Below are 20734 nucleotides of genomic sequence, written 5' to 3'. Positions count from 1 at the left end.
CCTGTTGGTTGTTATCTATTCACCCTCCTTATCCTCCCAGGGTTTGTAGCCATCCCCCCAAGGTTCGTGGCCTAGAAGCTCGTGCACATTCCTTTCAGCTAACTGATTGTTACTTATGATCCAGATTTCGAAGGGCCCCTCCTACACAGGGGTGATAGTGAAGAGGGGGTGATGGCACAGAACATCTCTGTTGCTCCAGTCTGGCAGGGTTTTCTTGTGCTGGGGCGCTCCATTGTTGGCTCAGCAGTCCTGATATGGTCCTGTGGTGGGTTAACCACGGCCAGCACCCAGCCAGCCACCCAGCTGTTCATCTGCTCCCCGACTCAACAGGACAAAGGGAGAAAATAAACCAGTGATGCTCCTGGGTCAAGGTACAGGCAGAGAGACTACTTACCGATCCCTGTCATAGCCAAAGATGTGTTGTCTTGCCAAAGATCAATTTCATTCATTGCCAATTAAAACAAGATGTTGATTGTGAGAAACAATGACCAAAACATTGAAGACCATTCCCTAGTTTCTCCCAGGGCCAAATTACTCCATTGATCCCAACTCACCTACACAAGCACACCCTGAGAGGTGTAGGGGGGATGTTGAAGAGGGTTGATGGCACAGAACACCTCTGCTGCTCCTTTCTCCTCACACTTCTGCCCTGCTCCAGCGTGGGTCCTCTCCATAGACCCTGCTATCTTTGCGGTCAAGGGTATGCATTGTTCGTTTCATTCTGTCTTGCTTGTGTCCTTGAAACTCAGAGAATGACAGAGAATGTTGACATTGGAAGGGACCTCTGGAGATTACCCAGTGAAACCCCCTAGGAGAGGCACGGCCAGCTCAAGCCGGTGGTACAGGGCCTTGGCTCGGTAGGTTTGGAATATGTCAAGGGGTGGACATTCCATAACCACTCTTGGCAACTACCTGCAGTGGTTGAACATCCTCAGTTCAAAAAGTGTTACCTTGGCTCACATGGAGCTCTCAGAGCCTTTTCTTCTCCAGACTGAACAGTTGTAGATCTCTCACCCTGTCTTCCTGGGAGACATGCTCCAGTCCCTTCAAGAAGCTTAGTGGCCTTTTGCAGAACTTTAGTAGGTCAACAACTCCCTTGCTCTGGGAAGCCCAGCCATGGATACGGCACCCCAAATGTGGCCTCAGCAGTGCTGAGAGGAGGGGAAGGGTCACCTCCCCCCATTGGCCATTGATGCTTTTCCTAATGCAGCCCAGGGGGCCATTGGCCTTTGCCATGAGGGTGCATCGATGGCTCCTGCTCAGCTGCTTGTCCTCTGGCACCCAAAGGTCCTTCTCTGCAGAGCTGCTCTCTGGCCAGCCTGCCACCAGCAGGATAGCCCCAGGAGGGCTGGATCACGGGCTGGCCTCCCCCAGGGGCTCGCTCAGCACCAGCAGCAGCATCTTGCCCATCTTGGAGACGAGCTTCAGCTCTGGCACAGGCCGCAGGGTGCTACAGAGTCACCTGGGAGAGCAAAGCCCTCTCCTGCCAGGGCTGCGCAGCCCAGGCCTGTTGCCCTCTGGCCTCGGGGACTGCAGCCCTTGCTCTCGTGGTGGGAATGTACTTCATCCTTCTGCTGCCCCCTGCCACCCGCTCCAGCATCCTCTGCTGGGCAGCAAACCCCTCCCACACAAGGGCTCCCATCCCTGGGTACCGGTGTCCGTGTGACAAGCCTGCCCTTGGCCCTGGTGCCACACCTGAGGTGCTGCAGCCCACACGGGCCCCAGAGCCCACTGCCTGGGGTGTGGGCAGCAGGAGCCCCCTGTGCCACCACAGAGCTGTGACATCAGTGCCGTAAGCGCTGAGGAGGGGCAGGGCAGCTCCCACGCCTTTGGCGGTGGATGGAGACACAAGGTCTGTGGGGGAGACCTACGGGAAAGATGAGGGGAGGGGGACGCTCTGTGTGAGGTCAGGGCAGCTCAGATACATGGAGCTCTTGTATTGGACAGGCAATGAGGTTGGGTGAGAGCTTGAGTGTGGATCAAAGGGGAGAGCAGCCAGGGTGGCACTGAGGGAGGAATTAGTTGTGGTTTGACACTGGCCAGCACGCAAATGCCCAGCATCTGTTGCTCACTGACCCCTTCCATGCCCAGCGTGATGGGGGAGAGGATCAGAGGAAAACTAACAGGTCAGGAAAATAACGGTTCGATAGGAGAAGCAAAAGCTTTGTGTGCAAGGACAGGAACATGAGCAATTCGCTCACTCCTTGCCATTGGCAGCAGGGGTTCAGCCATCCCCAGAAAAGCTGCTCTTCAGCACATCTGTCAGTGACACGGGAAGACAAATGCCATGACCACAAATGTCCTCTTTTCATCCTCCTTTCCCCGAGCTGTTATTGATGAGCACAACGTCCTGGGATATGCAATATCCCTGTGGTCACTGGGGGTCAGCTGCCCAAGCTCCTTGCATCCCCCCAGTCTCCTTGTAGCGCAGGCAGAGTGTGAGAAAGAGAAGCCTTGGTGATTACTCTGCAGCGGTGGCCAAAACACTGGTGTGTGGTCAGCGCTGCCTTAGGAAGAGATGCAAAGCACAGCACCAGAAGGGCTGCTGTGAAGAAAATGCACTCCATGCCAGCCCGAGCCAGGACAGAGCGACAGGTCATACAGTCAGGGTGAGGCATGAACAATGTCTTCTTGAAATGACCTGAGGAAACCTGTGGATCACAGAGCCTGTCTCTTCTGGGGGAATCAGTCTCCTTGGTGATCACTGCACAGGTAAGCAAGGATGCCAGGAGCCCAGGTCTTTGTGGGAGAGTCCCCCAGACCAACCAGGCCACCCACTCTGATGCTCACCTGCACCTGGGACTCCCCAAAGAGGACAAGCTGCTCAGGGATTTGAAGACCAGTGTCACCTTGCTTCTAGTAGTGTGCAGTTGTGGTGTCCCTGATGCCCAGGCATGTGTGGATGGAGAGCAGCAGAGCACAGCCCAGGACAGGAGGGAAGGAGAACCTGGCCTGCTGAGGGCACTGGCAGGTGGGATCCCATGGGGGCAGGGCCCTGAGAGCATCCCTAGGCCTTCCTGGCCCTGACCAGCCTCACCTGGGGCCTCCACCCAAAGCTTTGTCCATGGCTTCGGGAGGCCATTGAAGCCAGGCAGGAGATTCAGCCCCAGCACAACCTGTGCTGTAGGTGTGCGGGTCTCCAGGCACAACCATAGGCACAGCCTGGCCTGTCCATGGACCCTGTTCCTTTGGCCTTGCAGGCTCACTTCCTAGGTTTATTCCGAATGGGCTGTCCAGTGAAATGACACTATGACCCTCCAAGTCCCAGGCTTCTCTGCTTCCTTTATTCACATCAATTGGTCAGTTGTTTGGAGGAGAGGAAGGAAAAGCACATGAGATTGCTGGGTGTCAAGAACTGAAAGTGGGAAGCAAAACTTACCTTCGCCTCTTTTCTTAAAGGTCTTCATTCTTCCACAGCAACCAGAAAGCACTGAGATTCCTCTACCTCCCCCACTTCCAGCAAAGAAGTAGAGAGCTTCCAAGTAGAGCTTTTTTTCCATTTTGTTTACAGCTTCAAGCACCCCATGCTCTGGAGATAAATCATTGCATCACCTCTGGCCAAGAACGTCCTTGTTTCCACATCTGATGACTGCCTATCACACTCCTGCCACACAACACAGTTCCAATACTGGATTCATCTTCCTGGCAATGTCCTCACTGTGACCGGCAGGTGCTCCCGAGTCCTCCCCTTGTGCAGGCTGAACAAGGCTCTTGCCCTCCGTTTCCCATCCTGGGAAAGTGTTCCACCCCTGAGCCTCTCAGTGACTCTTCACTGAACTCACTCCCAGTCATACACACCTTCCTTGCTGTAATGGGTTCTCTCTGGGGCCATTGAGAAACTTCTTCTCTCCTTCCCTCCCCAATCAAGGCCAAAATATTAACACAGCGGTCTACATGTGGTGTTATGAGTGATAATAATGTGGAAAAAAATAATTTCCCTCACTCTCTTGGCAAGGCACCTCTTCAGACGCTCCAGGGCACGGCTGGCTGCCTCTGCTACCAGGTCACGGGCTGGGATTGTGTTTTGCCTTCTGTCCCCCAGCACCACCAGGGCCTTTTCTGCACAGACACTGCCCAGCCAGGCAGGTCCCAGGCCCTGCAGCTGCAGGGTGTTAGTCCACCCGAGGGAGGTGCAGGCTCTGCCCTTGGTCCTTCCTGCATCTGTGCAGCTCCTGACAGGGCGGCCACCCCACCTGCCAGGGTTCCCCTCCATGGCATCCCTAGGGCACAGGGATGCTCCTCTCAGTTTGGTGCCACCGACAGACACTGTGAGAGTTGCCTCCACTGGATTATCTTTACAGCTCTTAAACTGTAAGCAGGAGAGTCCCCTGTGGTGCCCACACTGCCCCAGTATGTCCCAGTGGCCTCCAGGTGGGGTGTGAGCCCTTCCCCACTGCTCTCTCAGCCTGACCATCCAGCTGGTGTTTTACTCATCTCTTTCTGTTCCCACCCAGAGTGTCATGGCCTCACTTGGGCAGAAGAACACTGATGAAGACCATGGCCAGAGTTTTGTAAAGCTGAGGGAAATGACATCCACTGTGGAGCTCCTCACGCACAACTGCAGGCTGTCAGGTTGGCGAGGCAGGAGTTACCCTTGGGAAATCCACCTGGACAGTTACCCGCTCAGGTGCCAGAAATGTCACCCAAGAGGACTCGAACTGATGGCACACCCCTCACCACTGGGGGTCCGTGCAGCCTGTGGTTATTTGAGTGGCTTTTCTGGACTCTTCATAAATGTTTGTAACACCTGCTCATCCATCCTCTCTCACAGGAGACCTCTGCCTATAAAAGGAGGTTTCCAAAGGGATATTCCTAAGAAATACCAATTTTCCTCCAGAATGTCACTACCACTAATCCTTTATACCATCTGTCCTTAATTTCTCTCATCTTCTACATATTTCCACCTGACTAGGAGACAATAACCACTTCTAGAGGATGTCTTTTCAGCAGACTGTCTCGACAATGTCTTTTTCCATTATCCTTCAGGTTTCTCCTCCTTTTTTTCTTTGGTCCTACAGGTGCCTCTCACCTCTGCAGCTCGTTTCAGCTTCCAGGAGAAAAAGTATATGTCTTCCCACAGCCCATCTGTCCCCTATAACCAGATATTTCCTTGTGATTAGATCTATCTTTCCGTATCTGCCAACCTAAAAGATTTCTCATAAGAGTGTCCCTTGCAGAAAGGCACCTCATCAGAGACAGCTTGGACTTGACATGTGCTTGTGGAGTGTGTTTTCCTATTGATGACACTTGATCATTCTTCACAGTGCTTGCAGATAGAAAACAATTTTCTTCACCAGTGTGCAGCCAGTCCTCTAAGGCAAACAGGTGGGGATGGTGCAAAGGAGCTGCAGCACCCACCTGCAGAATTGAGGGGAGAAGTCTGACGTAAGGAGAAGGGATGTGAGTCCCAGGGGACAATGAGAAAAAGGGTGGTCTTGGGGACATTCAGAGCAAGGTTGTCCATCTGGTGTTAGACCTCAAGCGACTGCATTTCCTACCAGTCCAGACCTGATGAGGAGACCCTCTGCATCATTATCACTTGGAGATTGCTGCTAGAACCTCCCCTCTAGCCTAAAAAGTAGCAAAATACAACCTATGAAATGAAAAATAATTATTTTGAAGTGCACTTTGAAATCCTCTCTCTTATCTACATGAATGGAACAGATTCAATTAGCTGCACAGGTCTTCAAGACTTGAAGGAAATGAGAAAAGGCAAATACCTCATTAGGGCCTTGGGGGCTCCTGCCATGAACCTGAGCTACTGAGAGCAGACTGAACCAACCACTGAAGGAATGTAAGTCAGAAGCAACACTGAAAATACCTTCAAACATTGATGGGTCCCGCTGAGGGCCATTGCTGACAAAGCGTCCCCATGGACTCGTTAGAGTAGCTAATTAGAGGCCAGACCTGCAGGCAGGCAAAGGTACTGTGTCAGTGGCTGTAATGCTGCAAAACACATTTGGATTTTTTTATGAAGCAGAAAGACCAAGCCCTGACCCCCAGGCTCTTGGAGGGCAGAACATAAGACCCTCCAAATCAAGTTCTATGTCACAGGCCTTGGTGGGAGAGGCAGCTGCCATTGCCAGGGGGACAGAGGCCTCAGCCCCCTGTGGGGCCATTCAGCCTCGCTGCAGCCCTGGGCCATCTCCACTGCAAGTTGCCCTACACTGTCCATGTGGCACCTCTTTCCACTCTGGCGGTTGACTCTTCCTTGCTTTCCTACCCAGCATTCACATCCACATTTCTCTGCCTTTTCTGGAGTTTCTCCCCTCATCCCTGCTTGTTCCTTGAAACTCAAAGCCATGGGACAATCCAGGCTCCCTCTGGGTGAACTCTGGCATCAGAGGGCAAACCTCAGAGAATACCAGTTGTTGCGTATACGTAGATCAAAGTGGGAGAAATTCTAGAGATACAAAAAAATTTGGAATCATCCTAATATTTGTCATGAGTCCCAGGAAGTTCACACCTTCTATGAAATTGAAGAAAATATGCTGATGTCCTGGTTTCCTGATTTACAGCTATTGGTTAAAAAGTTCATCTCCAGATGCCTTTCTCCTCTTCCTCTTTGATCACTCCAACCTATTCTACCTATGTAGCTTCTGCTTTAAGGTTCAGAGAGGAAAAATTGGACTGTCTTTCAGCAGTGTCTCTAATATTCCCTATGGGCAACTCTTCAGTTGTCGCAATAGACCTCATGGGGATTTGCTTGAACTTACAATACGACAGCTGAGAAATTTATTTTTATTTATTAATTTCTAACCCACTCCCCCAACACACACCCTGATAAGCAATCCCTCTTTTATTCCTGTTTACACCCTCTTCTCTAAAGGAAAGCAGCCAATATTTACTGCCAAGCACTTCCTATATTCACCTGCAGAGCTGGTTGGAGAAGTCAGATGTCAAGCGATGGAAGTGCCATGGGGCTGAGGAGATAAACGGTGGGGCTGGGGAGGTGAGAAGTCAGGCTGTCCACGCAGTGTTTAGCTCCAGGGACTGCTTTTCCAACCTCTGCACAACTCCTCAGGAGGCATGCTGCATCAGTTGCCATTAGAAAAGTCTTCTATCACTTCTCCATAGTGGTCATTACCTGCCTTCCTCTTTAACTATACTTCTGAAACTTATTAAGTGTTCAAGCCTTGAAGACCAGATGTCCCTGATGGAGGAGACAGGGCTCGTCAGGGCGTTCTCCCTCGTCATGAGCCCAGGGTGTCTTTGCTGCTGTGGACTTCAGGTGTTCAGAGGAGCCTGAAGAAACCTCTCAAGAACACCAAGTCCAGAGCAAAGCCCACAGTCCCTGGAAGCATTAATGGGCCCCACTGAGGGCCATGGCTGAGAAAGCCTCCCCATGGCCTTGTTAGAGCCCGTCCTTGGGGGCTGTGAGTGCAGGAAGGCAAAGGCGCTGTGCAGGCAGCTCTGCTGCTGAGCAAAGCCTTGGCTTGCTTGATGAAGCAGAAAGGCCAAGGCGTGACCTGCAGCCTGTGGGGAGGTGGGTGCTGTCCCTCACAGAGGGCTCAGGGCTCTTCCTGGGGACCATGGAAGGTGGGCATCCAATGCCCAGTGAAGGACAGCAATGGCACAGCAACTTCCAGCTTCCCCATGGGGCTGCAAGGAGGCAACGATGCCCCCGTGCCGTGAGGACATCATGTCTTGACATGACCCTCAGAGGCAGAGACAGCTGCCACAGCCAAGGGGACACAGACCTGGGTTCTACTGGTGCCTTCCAGCCTTGACAGTGCCCTCTGCCCTCTTCACCACAGGCTGTCCTACGTGGTTGGAGCCCTGCCCCTGTTGCCCTGCAGGCTGTAGGCACCATCTCGCTGCCCTGCCTTGCTCTCACCCCAACATTGCCATACCTTCACTGAGGTACCTCCACTCTCACCGGCTGTTCCTTGAAACACAAAGCCATGGGCTGATCCAGGCTCCCTCTGGCTGAGCTCTTGCACCGCAGCAGGACCCCTAGAGTGAAAGTTCTTCCTCCCGATAGCCACTCTCTGAAGGGAATGATTTGTTTAATCCTGAAAGGACCCCCAGTGAAACTCACCTAATTGAAGGAGGCCTGTGGGAACTCATGAAGAACGGACCACAGGAGAAAGAACATAATGCAATACGACTAGTGGAGGTTCAGGCCACAAGGGCACTGCGACCTTGAGGCCTGTGGTTATACAAAACAGGATGTAGGTCCGGTTATAACCGAAACTGTCAGCAAGCATAAGATTGAGGCATACAATAGAAAGTACCGAAGCATAACTTGTAACCCTAGGAAACGAAATAAGCAGAGTGAAGAGGAACAGCGAATAAGGAATTTAGCTTTTGCAATATGTAATCACTTTTGCAATATGTAACCAATGAGCTTTGTGCACGATAATCTTAGACTATGTATGCAGCCTTATAAAAGAAGCATGTTAAGAACAATAAAGCAGATCTGATCTGATTCCACCTGACCGGGTCTCCGTCTCTCAATCGCGGCAAATTGGTGACCCCGACGTGATACGTTTAAGGATCCGACGTGATGGGTCGACGAACCGCCTAGCTGAAGCGGCCTGCTGCGACTCTCACAGAACTTTGAATGATCTGCTGAAAGGAAGCAGGAGGCGGCCTGAAATCCCTCCGGAGTAGAGAGGTGAGCTGTGGGAAACATGGGGAATCAAGCGTCGGCCCCTGAGAGAGACGTATATGAGCTTATGAAAGCTCTTCTTAAAAAACATGGGAAGAGCATTCCTGGGCAGGATCTTAAGACAATTCTTAAGTGGGTTCAAGTTAAATTACCTGCTGTAACCGCATCCACTATTTTTACACGAGACCTATGGGATAATGTGGGAGTGAAGTTATGGGATGCGGCGACTACGGGGAATGCTGAAGCACAGCGTATGCTCCCGTGGTGGAGAAGCATTTTTGAGGTTTTAAAAGCCCAGGAAAACAATCATAAAAAAGACTCAGACAAAGAGGAAGACCCCCCCCCCGGTGTCCCCACCGTTACCGGAGGGAGCAAAGCCCTCGGCACCACTGACAGTATGCGCCGCGGAGTATCCACCTGAAGACGACCCCTTTGACCCGGGACCCATAGACCCTGAACAGGAGCCAGATTTATACCCCCCCGACCCACATGATGTGTGGGCCAGCATTAGACGTCAAGCCTTACAGGAGGGGGAACTGGAGATTGCCAAAACGATAGTGGCTCCTGTACTCTATCCGCGAGGCGGAGGGCGAGTCGGAGGGGGCCAATGGGAAGCTTTATCTTTTTCGGTAGTTAAGGAACTGCGTCGTACTGTTACTGAACATGGACTTTCTTCACCATACTTTGCAAGTTTGTTATCTTCTGTCTTTGATACATATGTTATGACTCCACATGATTTAAAATCTTTGGCGCAGCTGCTCCTAACACCGACTCAGTATACTTTGTGGGAGGCCCATTGGAGGGGGGGACTCCAAGCGCTCAACTTATGCGGGTCATAACAACAATGCAATTGCTGTATTGACTTTGGAACACCTTACAGGCACGGGTCGTCATTCTAACCCGGCAGATCAAGCCCGAATCCCACGAGAAGCTCTTGAAGCGATTCGTGAGGAGGCAAAAAAGGCCTTTTTTAAAGTTCCTGACTCTCAAAAACCGCAGAAGGCTTTTACCACTATCACACAAGAACCTCGAGAACCCTATATGCAATTTATCGATAGATTAAAACAGGCTTTGGAACGCCAAATAGATAATACGGAAGCACGGGAAATTTTGTTGTTAAAATTGGCTGTTGAAAATGCTAATGCAGATTGCAGAAAGCTTTTAAAATCTCTCCCGAATCAAAACCCTACTTTAGTTGAAATGATCGAGGCATGTAACAGAATCGGTACTGTAGATTATAAATTTGAGGCCATGGCTGCTGCTTTTGCAGCCATGCGTAGCCAGTTGGGGAATTGCTATAGCTGCGGTAAACCTGGTCATCTAAAGAAAAATTGTCTGGCTACTAAGGCTGGCGCTAAGCCCAGAGTCCCAGGAATTTGTCCTAGATGTCAAAAGGGTCGTCATTATGCTAATCAATGTCGGTCCAAGTATGATTTGCAGGGACAACCAATCCAGGGAAACCGATCTCGGAGCGCGGGACAGCGACGCGCGCAGACACAAATAACGCCGTCACCCTTCAACAATTCCCAAAGAGGAGCAGCAGCAGCGCCTCAAGTCTTCGCCCAGCAACAACCGGCAGCGCAGGATTGGACCTGGCAACCGCCCACACAGTAACGTTACTTGATTCCTCGGTTCACTTATTGTCAACAGATGTTTCAGGACCCTTACCCCCAAAAACACAGGCCTTATTGATAGGGAGGTCTTCTACAACATTATCTGGTCTTTTTGTATTACCAGGTGTTATTGACTCTGATAGTACTGAAAACATTAAAATCATGGCATGGACCCCGTTTCCTCCCTGCACGGTGCCGGAAGGTAGCCGTATAGCACAACTAATCCTTATGCCCACAAGCAAAGATTGTTTAAATTTGGACCAGCTCCAACAAAGGCAGGGTGGGTTTGGTTCAACTGGGGACCCACAAATTTTATGGGTACAGTCTCTTTCTCAAAAACGGCCTATGTGCCAATGTACCCTTATTCGAGGGGAACAAAAAGTAGTTTTGAATGGGATTATTGACACCGGAGCCGATGTTACAGTAATATCTCATGCTAAATGGCCACCGCTGTGGCCGCTAACCAATACTCCACAGGCATTAGCTGGGATTGGCGGAACTGGCAAAAGCCACCAGAGCCTGGAGCTGATCCAAATTCAGGGCCCAGAAGGGCGTATTGCTTCTGTTAAACCTTTTGTGTTACCTGTTCCCATGGTTTTATGGGGACGAGACGTGCTATCACAGTGGGGAATGACAATTCGTACCCATTTTTAGGTGGGGCCATTGAAATGCGCGACACCCTTAAATTAACCTGGAAAATTGATGCTCCCATTTGGGTGGATCAATGGCCCCTACCTTTAGAAAAGCTTCGCGCCCTTCAGGACCTGGTCACAGAACAACTCGAAAAGGGACACATTGTGCCTTCTACCAGCCCTTGGAATTCTCCTGTTTTTGTTATCCGAAAACAGACTGGCAAGTGGCGCTTGCTCCATGACCTTAGAAAAATCAATGACGCCATGGAAACTATGGGGGCCTTGCAACCTGGACTCCCGTCTCCTACAATGATTCCCAGAGATTGGCATTTAACTGTTATTGATCTCAAAGATTGCTTTTTTAATATCCCCTTGCATCCAGATGATGCTCCTAAATTTGCTTTTTCAGTTCCTAGCGTCAATATGCAGGCTCCATTGCAGAGATATCAGTGGGTTGTGTTGCCACAAGGAATGAAAAATAGCCCGACAATATGTCAATGGTATGTAGCTAAGGTACTTAGCCCTGTCCGAATCACAATGCCTGATGTCCTATTGTATCATTATATGGATGATATCCTAGTGGCTGCACAACATCACATAGTCATGGAGAAAGCTGTAGCCCTTGTCACGGCGGCCGTTAACTCGGCAGGCCTCTGTATTGCGCCAGAAAAAATTCAAAAAACACCCCCGTGGAAATATCTGGGCTGGCGCATAAGAGCCCAAACCATAGTTCCTCAACCTTTGCAGATACAGACTGATGTAAGAAATTTACACGATGCACAAAAGTTGTTAGGAACAATTAATTGGGTTCGGCCTTTGCTAGGGATTTCTAATGCAGATTTGAGCCCTTTGTTTGAGTTGCTCAAGGGAGACACAGATTTACGTTCTCAATGCCGTCTTAACCCTGAGGCTGTTACCTCGTTACAGAAAGTTGCTACAGCCATTGCTTCTAGACAAGCACACCGATGTGATCCCAATCTCGCTTTTTCTTTAATCGTTTTGAACCCAGCTCGACAACCCTATGCGTTAATATTTCAATGGGATCCACAAAAATCGGATCCGTTGTTGATTATCGAGTGGGTCTTTTTATCTAACCAGTCTACGAAAACTATTGTAACACAACACGAGATGTTTGCTCACCTGATAATTAAGGCCAGACAACGGTTGTTGATGTTATCAGGAACTGACTTTGCTTATATTTGTTTACCTGTGACAACCATATATCTGCAATGGCTTTATCAACAATCAGACATTTTTATGTTAGCATTAGCAGGTTATATGGGCCAGATTACATCCCACCCACCTTCACATAAGCTGCTTAATGCTAATTTTTGTATAACTTTTAAACCAAAACGAAGTGATCAACCATTGCAAGCCCTTACTGTATTTACAGATGGATCTGGAAAATCACACAAATCAGTTATAGTATGGTGGGACGACCAACGTGAGCGTTGGGATTCAGACGTTAAAACAGTCCCTGGCTCCCCTCAGATAGTGGAACTGGCTGCGATAGTTCGAGTCTTTCGAAAATGGTCAACGCCAGTTAATGTTATCACTGATTCAGCTTATGTTGCAGGAATAGTTGAGCGAGCTGAAGCATCTGTGTTGCGTGACATTCCGCACTTTGACTTATTTGCTTTATTACAAGAACTCGTTTTTCTTCTGGACTCTCGCCCTTACCCCTATTTTGTTATGCATGTCAGATCGCACACTTCTCTACCTGGCTTCATTGCAGAAGGTAATCGCCGAGCTGATCTTTTGACATTACCGGTACAAGTGTTACCAGATCGTGTAGCTCAAGCTAGACTCAGCCATTCTTTTTTCCACCAAAATGCTGGAGGCCTTAAAAGACAGTTTGGCCTTACCTCCCAGCAAGCATCTAACATTATTGCTACGTGCCCTGACTGCCAAAGATATTCTTTTCCGTCTGTTGCAGGCGGAGTCAACCCTCGAGGACTACAAAGTTTACAGTTGTGGCAAACCGATGTTACCCACTATTCAGAGTTTGGCAATTTGAAATATATCCACTCTTCTATTGACACCTTTTCAGGTGCCTTATTTGCTTCTTGTCATACAGGAGAAAAAGCACGTGATGTCCGTAAGCATCTTATGCGTGCTTTTGCTACATTGGGTATCCCGGTACAAATCAAAACAGACAATGGTCCTGCTTATGTCTCTAAAGCAATGCAAACATTTTTTGAATCTTGGGGTGTAACTCACACTACTGGCATCCCTCATTCTCCTACAGGCCAATCTTTAATTGAACGCTCCCATCAATCATTAAAACGTTTACTACAACAACAAAAAGGGGGAATAGGAGTTGTTACTCCTGAAGAACGATTACAGAAAGCCTTATATGTTTTTAACTTTTTGAATTGTTCTTTATTAGACAGCAATCCTCCAATAATCCGACATTTTAACACAAATACTTCACTCGAGATGCGAATTAAAGCTCCTGTACTGATCCGTGATCCAGAAACGGGTAAGATAATGGGGCCTTATCCCCTTGTCACGTGGGGCAGAGGCTATGCTTGTGTTTCCACAGAGAGAGGCCCCCGGTGGATCCCAGCAAAGAACGTGCGACCATTCCGTGAACCCTTACCACAAGTTTCGTCTGAAGATTCTGAACAGCGTCTAGGAGAACCTCTCGCAAAAGGAACAGAGCCTGAGGACTCAAATATTTTAAATGAATAGTCGCTATACGCGTGAGTGCCACGAAGTACTCTCTGGGAAAGTTCTTTGCAACTTGTGCGGACACTGTGACCCTTGGGTGTTATGTGTATGTTATACTTGTAGCAAGGAGTGGTGGTGCCGCTTAACTCATTCTGGGCGTTGGTGTAATCTTTGCCTAAAGAAAGAATTTGATACAGTGAGACTGTTACTTATAACAGGGCATGAACCCTTAGAAAATAGTCGCTTTTTTGATTATCGCGCTGACTGGCAAAGAGTGATTATTGAGAGGGCTAAAATCATACAAATTTGTGGTTTAGAATGTAGTAAAACTAATTTAGTACCTGCTATTTGGCTAGTCTCGAGAGAAGACTGGGAACGTACAAAGCAAAAGTGTGAAAAGCGGTTCGCCTGGAAAAGAAAAACCAAGCGATAGAACTGATCCTATAAAAGGAAAAAATGAAAATGATTAAGAGTAGCTCTAGCATGATGTGCCTCTTGGCAGGTATCATTACCTCCATCCTCGTTAGCAGTACAAAAGCTTGGGAAACCCTCAAGCACATAGAGGAGAGAAAGAATCTGTGGGTCACTTGGGCGGAAAAAATCAATCAGAGTAGCCTTTGTCTCTCAATGGCTACTCCTTCTGATCCTTTTAGAACGTGTTTATTAGGAATCCCTATTAACATGAGCCTGATAAACAACTCTACTATAACTCTTGACCCTTCTGTTGTCACTTGTGGTTTCCGTCACCAGCCACCTTTTAGGACACCTCTGTGTTGTGACAAAAATAATATTACCTTTAACGCTTCTTCCCCCTTTATGTCATGCAATAGCTCTCTGTGTACCACAACTAGAGAAATACAGGAGTTTAACCTTTTAGGCTCTGCCCCCTCAGATCTATGTTTTTGGTTTAATTCTCATATTAGTCAAGATGATTCTGTTGATGTCACGTCATATAAGCCATACAACGTGACAGCATATTGTCAAAAGAATGTTAGCCTTACAGCGGTCACGTCCAACGCAGGACGGCTGCCAGAGGGAATGTTTTTAATTTGTGGTGATCGAGCTTGGCGAGGAATTCCTCGAAGTGCTAAGGGAGGGCCTTGTTATGTTGGCCGTTTAACGCTGTTTACACCAAGCATTATTAACATCTTTCAAGCCAATCGTATTTCAAGTTCTCACCGCAGTAAAAGAGCTCTGGTAGAACTAGGCAATGATTGTAAGGATAATGTGGAACTCTGGAATCCTCCTGAAGTTATTTTAGCTAGCATATTTGCCCCCGGGATAGCTACAGCACAAGCACTGACACAACTAAGGAAATTAGCATGTTGGACCGGAAAACAGGTTAATATAACGACAAATGTTTTGTCTGAATTGGCCAGTGACGTCCAAGGAATAAGACATGCCCTGTTACAAAATCGTGCCGCAATAGATTTTCTACTTTTAGCACAAGGGCACGGATGTGATGAGTTTGAAGGGATGTGCTGTATGAACCTTTCTGATCACTCCCAATCAATACACAAACAACTTTCTATTTTAAGGGATAATATGAAAAAAACTTCGAGAAAGTAGTGATCCTTTTACAGATTGGTTATCTTCATTAGGTTTGTCTGGATGGTGGATTACAATTTTGGAAAAAATAGCTGTTGTAATAATAATAGTGTTATTGTTAGCTTTGCTTTTGCCGTGTGTTATGCAATGTTTACAGAAGCTAATAGCTAACTCTGTGAAACGAGTTCTTATGGTGCAACAAGAAGGGGGAAATGAAGGGAATGATTTGTTTAATCCTGAAAGGACCCCCAGTGAAACTCACCTAATTGAAGGAGGCCTGTGGGAACTCATGAAGAACGGACCACAGGAGAAAGAACATAATGCAATACGACTAGTGGAGGTTCAGGCCACAAGGGCACTGCGACCTTGAGGCCTGTGGTTATACAAAACAGGATGTAGGTCCGGTTATAACCGAAACTGTCAGCAAGCATAAGATTGAGGCATACAATAGAAAGTACCGAAGCATAACTTGTAACCCTAGGAAACGAAATAAGCAGAGTGAAGAGGAACAGCGAATAAGGAATTTAGCTTTTGCAATATGTAATCACTTTTGCAATATGTAACCAATGAGCTTTGTGCATGATAATCTTAGACTATGTATGCAGCCTTATAAAAGAAGCATGTTAAGAACAATAAAGCAGATCTGATCTGATTCCACCTGACCGGGTCTCCGTCTCTCAATCGCGGCAACTCTCCATTTGCAACATTACACTTTGTGAAATCTTTTCCCCTCTCCTCTTTTTTCCCACTACCCAGGAAAGCTTTACCACCTCAGGAACTGCCCTCCAAGCAGGGAACCTAACTCAAAAGCTATTTTTGGTGGTCTTTCCCCTCAAAAAAGTGAAGTCACCTCCACATGGTCTTCTAAACCACATGGCTGCTGCTGGCCTTTCAGCTTCTCCCAGAGACGTGACCAAGCCACATGCCTGCTGCTGTCCTCTCATGTCCACAGGCAAAATGGACATGACAGCCTGTACCCCAGCCTTTTTCCTGGAGAGGTCCTATGCTGTAGCTTGGCAGAAGGACTTTCCCAGCCATGTTCCTGTTGCCGGCCTGTCACCTCCAGAGACAGAACTGACCTCACAGGCCCCTTCACAGACAGGCATGTCCTCCTGCATGAGGAGTTCCTGAGAATCAGCTGTCCTCCTCATAGCATACCCCTCTGTCACCCTCATTCTAACCCATGACCTGGCCACAGAAAAGCAGCCTTGTTTCTTTCAGATTTTTCAAGTGCATTTCCCACAAGCCATTTGAGTGGAGAAACATTCTTCACATGAACTTCCCTAGTTGTGTTGACATACACATGATATATGATCTTTCATATATATGGCTTTTTTTTCCAGGTTGGACTGACCGCTGGAGATCATCGAATCCAGCCCTCCAACTGAGGCAGGGTCAGCTAGAGCAACTTGCTCAGTAACTGGTCTAGCTAGGCTTGCAATATCATAGAGGCATAGGAACAGAGAATCATTTAGGTTGAAAAAGACCTTAAAGAGAATCAAATCCAACCGTTACCACAGGACGGCCAATCCCATCACTAAATCATGTCCCGAAGCACTGCATCTATGTACTTTTGAAACACCTCCAGGGCTGGTGATTCCACCAGCTCCCTGGGCAGCCTGTTCCAATGCCTGACCATCCTTGCAGTGAAGATGTTTTTCCTCATATCCAATCTAAAGCTCTCTTGGTGTAAATTGAGGCATATTCCTCTTGTTCTGTCACTTCTTACCTGGGAGAAGAGACCTACCCCACCTTTCAGGTCTACAACCCAACCTTTCAAGTCTACAACATCCTTTCAGGCAGAAAGATCCCCCCTGTGGTTCCTCTTCTCCACACTGTACAACCTAAGTCCCCTCAGGTGCTCTTCAACAGTGCAGGGCTCCAGACCCTTCACCACCTTTGTTGCCCTTCTCTGGACATACTAAACCACCTCAACATTACTGTTGAAGTGAGCGGCCCAAAATGGAAACACAGTGTTCAAGGTGTGGCTTCAGCAGTGCCAAGTACAGGGGGTCCATCACTGCCCTGGTCCTGCTGGCCACACTGTTTCTGATAGCAGACACGATGATATGGGCCTTCTTGGCCACCCGGGCACACTGCTGGCTCATGCTCAACCATCTCTCAACCTGCACCCTCAGGGTACTTCCCCACCAGCCTGCCTTCCAGCCACTCTGGCCCAAGCCTGTAGCGTTGTGGGGGGCTGTTGTGACCCACGTACAGAACTGGCACTTCTTCTGGTTGAACTTCATACAACTGGACTCATCCAAATGATCCAACCAGTGCAGATCCCTCTGCAGAGGTTTACTGCCCTCATGGAGATCAACACTGCCACTCAATTTGGTGTTGTATGCAAACTCACTGAGGGTGCACTCAAGCCAGATCATTAATAAAGTTCTGAAGCAGGACTGGCCCCAACACTGAGCCCTGGGGAACACCACTCCTTATGGGCTGTTGTCACCTGAATTCACTCCATTTACTCCCCCTCTTGGGGCCTGGCTGTCCAGCCAGCTCAAAACCAGCGTGGAGAACACCCACCGAAGCCATGAGCAGCCAGTTTCTCCAGGAGAATGCAGTGGGAGATGCAGCCAAAAGGCTTTCCTAAGGTCCAGGTAGACAGCATCCACAGCCTTTCCCTCATCCACTAGGCAGGTCATTTTGTCCCAGCAGGAGATCAGATTCCTCACGCAGGACCTGCCTTTCATACATCCATGCTGGCTGGTCCTGACCTCCTGGTTATCCCGAACCTCCCTCCTACCCTTCTTGTAGGTGGGCAGCACTTGACTAACATTCAGCCTTCTTGGACCTCCCCAGTTAGCCAGCACTGTTGAAAGTCACCCCTGTGGTGAGGCAATAGAGAAACAGACCAATGATTTTCAAAGTGTCCCTGCATCACGGGATGTCCATTGTCAAGGACACAATCAAAAGCACAGAGGGGCTGAGCTGGGCTCTGTGAGCGCTGGCAGGGAAGAGCCCTGGGGCCAGAGAAAGAGCTGCCGGCAGGGACAGCTGCAGGCAGCAGAGCCCTGGGCAGGGAGGGGGGGAGATGCTGAGGGGGACCCTGATGCAGGGCAGATAGGGGCACCTCCTGGCCATGGTCTGCCGTGCAGGTGCCTTCCCTGAGCAACACACCTCTGCTCTCCTCTCCCACCCAGCACAGCCTTTAGACCGTTGGTTCCATGTGTTTCAACAGCTCCTGGTCCAGCAGAGCAGCAGAAGGGATGAAGTGCATCTCTCCTGCTGCCACGGTGCCATTTCTCGCTGAGCACAGCCTGAGGGTGACTGCCCTGCACTGCTGCTGTGTGGGAGGTGGTGTGCCGGGCTGGGAAAGGGGAAGGAGTTCCCGAGTGTCCCTTTGTCTCTCTCCTGGCCTTGCTCAGATGCTATTGGCATTGCAGACAGGCTCTCTGGCAAGAGGGGTTTCAGCTGCCGGCTCAGGCGCAGACCTTGTGGGTCCTCCTGTGCAGACATGTCCTCGGCAAGGAGGTGTCCCAGCTTTCCCCTAACCGATGATGCTGTGGGCAATGCAGTCTGTGAGGCCGGGGAAGGAGCTGAGTCTCCTGCAAGAACTTGCCATGGTCAAGACACTTGACCACCTACTTCGGGTGTCCACCCAAGATGTATGTGCCTGCCAGGGCACACAGTGAGCCCTGGGTGTCCTTGGATAGCAGTGTGGTGCTGAGCCTTCGGTAAGGGATGAGGCATTCTGTTCTCTGCAGTGGATCCCTCTGCTCTCAGCAGTGCCTGGCTGCTTGTCAGGGTAACATGGCAGTGTGATCACTCTCCATCTAAGAAAGGAGCAATTGCCGGGCAGCTGGGAAGGAGAGGGATGGAGAGAGCAGAGTCCCTGCCTCTGCCCTAAGGCACAGACAGTGCCCTTGCCTCTCAGCACTCACTCTGCTCTCCCTGAGCACAGCACAAAGCCCTCCTGACCTGACTCTGGCCATGGCCGTTGCTCTGCACGGGCAGAGCCGATGCTGACAGGCCCTTCTGCGCTGGGAGCAGTTTGGGCTGAGCCAGTGCAAGGCCAGGACTGGCCCCTGCCCCCACGGTTCCCATGAAGCCCCTGCTGCAGAGCAGGGCTCACTGCTGGGCAGCCAGCGGGCACAGCCCCTGCTCCTCACAGCACACTCGGCCAGCACTCAGCACAGCTCCAGCCACGGCTCGGAAGGGAGCTCTCCTAGGAGCGGCAGAGGGGGGGCATGGGGCACGGGGGGTGCATCTAGGAGAAACAGCTTTCACTTGCCTTAACAGAAGAATTGCCTGACTTGTCACTACTTTTCCTCCTTGAGCAGGTTCCCATGCCCAGAGGCAGCAGATGTCCAACAGCAGCTCCATCTCCCAGTTCCTCCTCCTGGCATTTGCAGACACGCGGGAGCTGCAGCTCTTGCACTTCTGGCTCTCCCTGGGCATCTACCTGGCTGCCCTCGTGGCCAATGGCCTCATCATCATCACAGTAGTGTGCGACCACCACCTGCACACCCCCATGTACTTCGTCCTCCTCAGCTTCTCTCTCATCGACCTGGGCTCCATCTCCACCACTCTCCCGAAAGCCATGGCCAACTCCCTCTGGGACACCAGGGACATCTCCTACTCAGGATGTGCTGCACAGCTCTTCCTGATTGTCTTTTTCCTTTCAGCAGAGTGTTCTCTCCTCACCGTCATGGCCTATGACCGCTACGTGGCCATCTGCCAGCCCCTGCACTACGGGACCCTGCTGGGCAGCAGAGCTTGTGTCCACATGGCAGCAGCTGCCTGGGCCAGTGGGTTTCTCTGTGCTGCGCTGCACACGGCCAATACACTGTCACTGCCGCTCTGCCAAGGCAATGCCCTGGGACAGGTCTTCTGTGAAATCCCACAGATCCTCAAGCTCTCCTGCTCACACACCTACCTCAGGGAAGTGGGGCTTATTGTGATTAGTTCCTGTTTAGTCTGTGGATGTTTCATTTTCATTGTGCTGTCCTATGTGCAGATCTTCAGGGCTGTGCTGAGGATCCCCTCTGAGCAGGGACGGCACAAAGCCTTTTCCACGTGCCTCCCTCACCTGGCCGTGATCTCCCTCTTTCTCAGCACTGGCATGTTTGCCCACCTGAAACCCCCCTCCATCTCCTCCCCATCCCTGGACCTGGTGGTGTCAGTTCTCTACTTGGTGGTGCCTCCAGCAGTGAACCCCCTCATCTACAGCATGAGGAACCAGGAGCTGAAGGACGCACTGAAGAAGCTGATGCAGTCAGGTGTCTCTCAGCAGCACTGAACTGCCTGAATCTCCTCACAAGGCATTTCCTGGTCATCTCTGGAACATCCTGTGCATTTAGCACTTTTAATGTCACAATTGTGTTTCTCCTAGAATGTTTGCATGCACTCCACTTCCTCAATAGCATGAACCCAGCCTGCCTGACCCAGAGGCTTTTGTACGTTTGCATCCAGGATGGTGCAGCTGGACTCCTGTGTCACATCTCTGTAATTTAAGGGGCTTGTGTAGTGAAGATATCTATCAAGTTCCCCAGAGAGTAAAGCACCAGTGTAGAGCTCAGCTGTGTGAGTGTGCAAAGTTGGGGCAAATAACAGGGTGGGGGCACACGGCAGGGTGTCCTGGTGCAAATCCTTGGGTCACGGTGAAGGAAGCAAGGCAGTAATCGGGTGGGACACAGGGCTCT

General features: G+C 49.9%; 1 protein-coding gene across 1 annotated transcript; it reads left to right on the top strand.

The window, feature by feature from the left end:
* Positions 1-17149: 17149 nt before the first annotated feature.
* Positions 17150-20304, top strand: LOC130143451 (olfactory receptor 14C36-like; the record flags this gene model as incomplete). The annotated part of the gene is made up of 2 exons (XM_056326139.1): positions 17150-17219; positions 19373-20304. Coding segments are annotated over exons 1-2 (1002 nt in total), but the record flags the coding sequence as incomplete, so codon positions are not given.
* Positions 20305-20734: the final 430 nt, after the last annotated feature.

The sequence above is a fragment of the Falco biarmicus genome, unplaced genomic scaffold (genome assembly GCF_023638135.1).
Source record: "Falco biarmicus isolate bFalBia1 unplaced genomic scaffold, bFalBia1.pri scaffold_30, whole genome shotgun sequence".
NCBI lineage: Eukaryota > Metazoa > Chordata > Aves > Falconiformes > Falconidae > Falco > Falco biarmicus.
The sequence above is the reverse complement of the archived record's forward strand: the minus strand, read 5'-3'. Positions and strand labels throughout refer to the sequence as shown.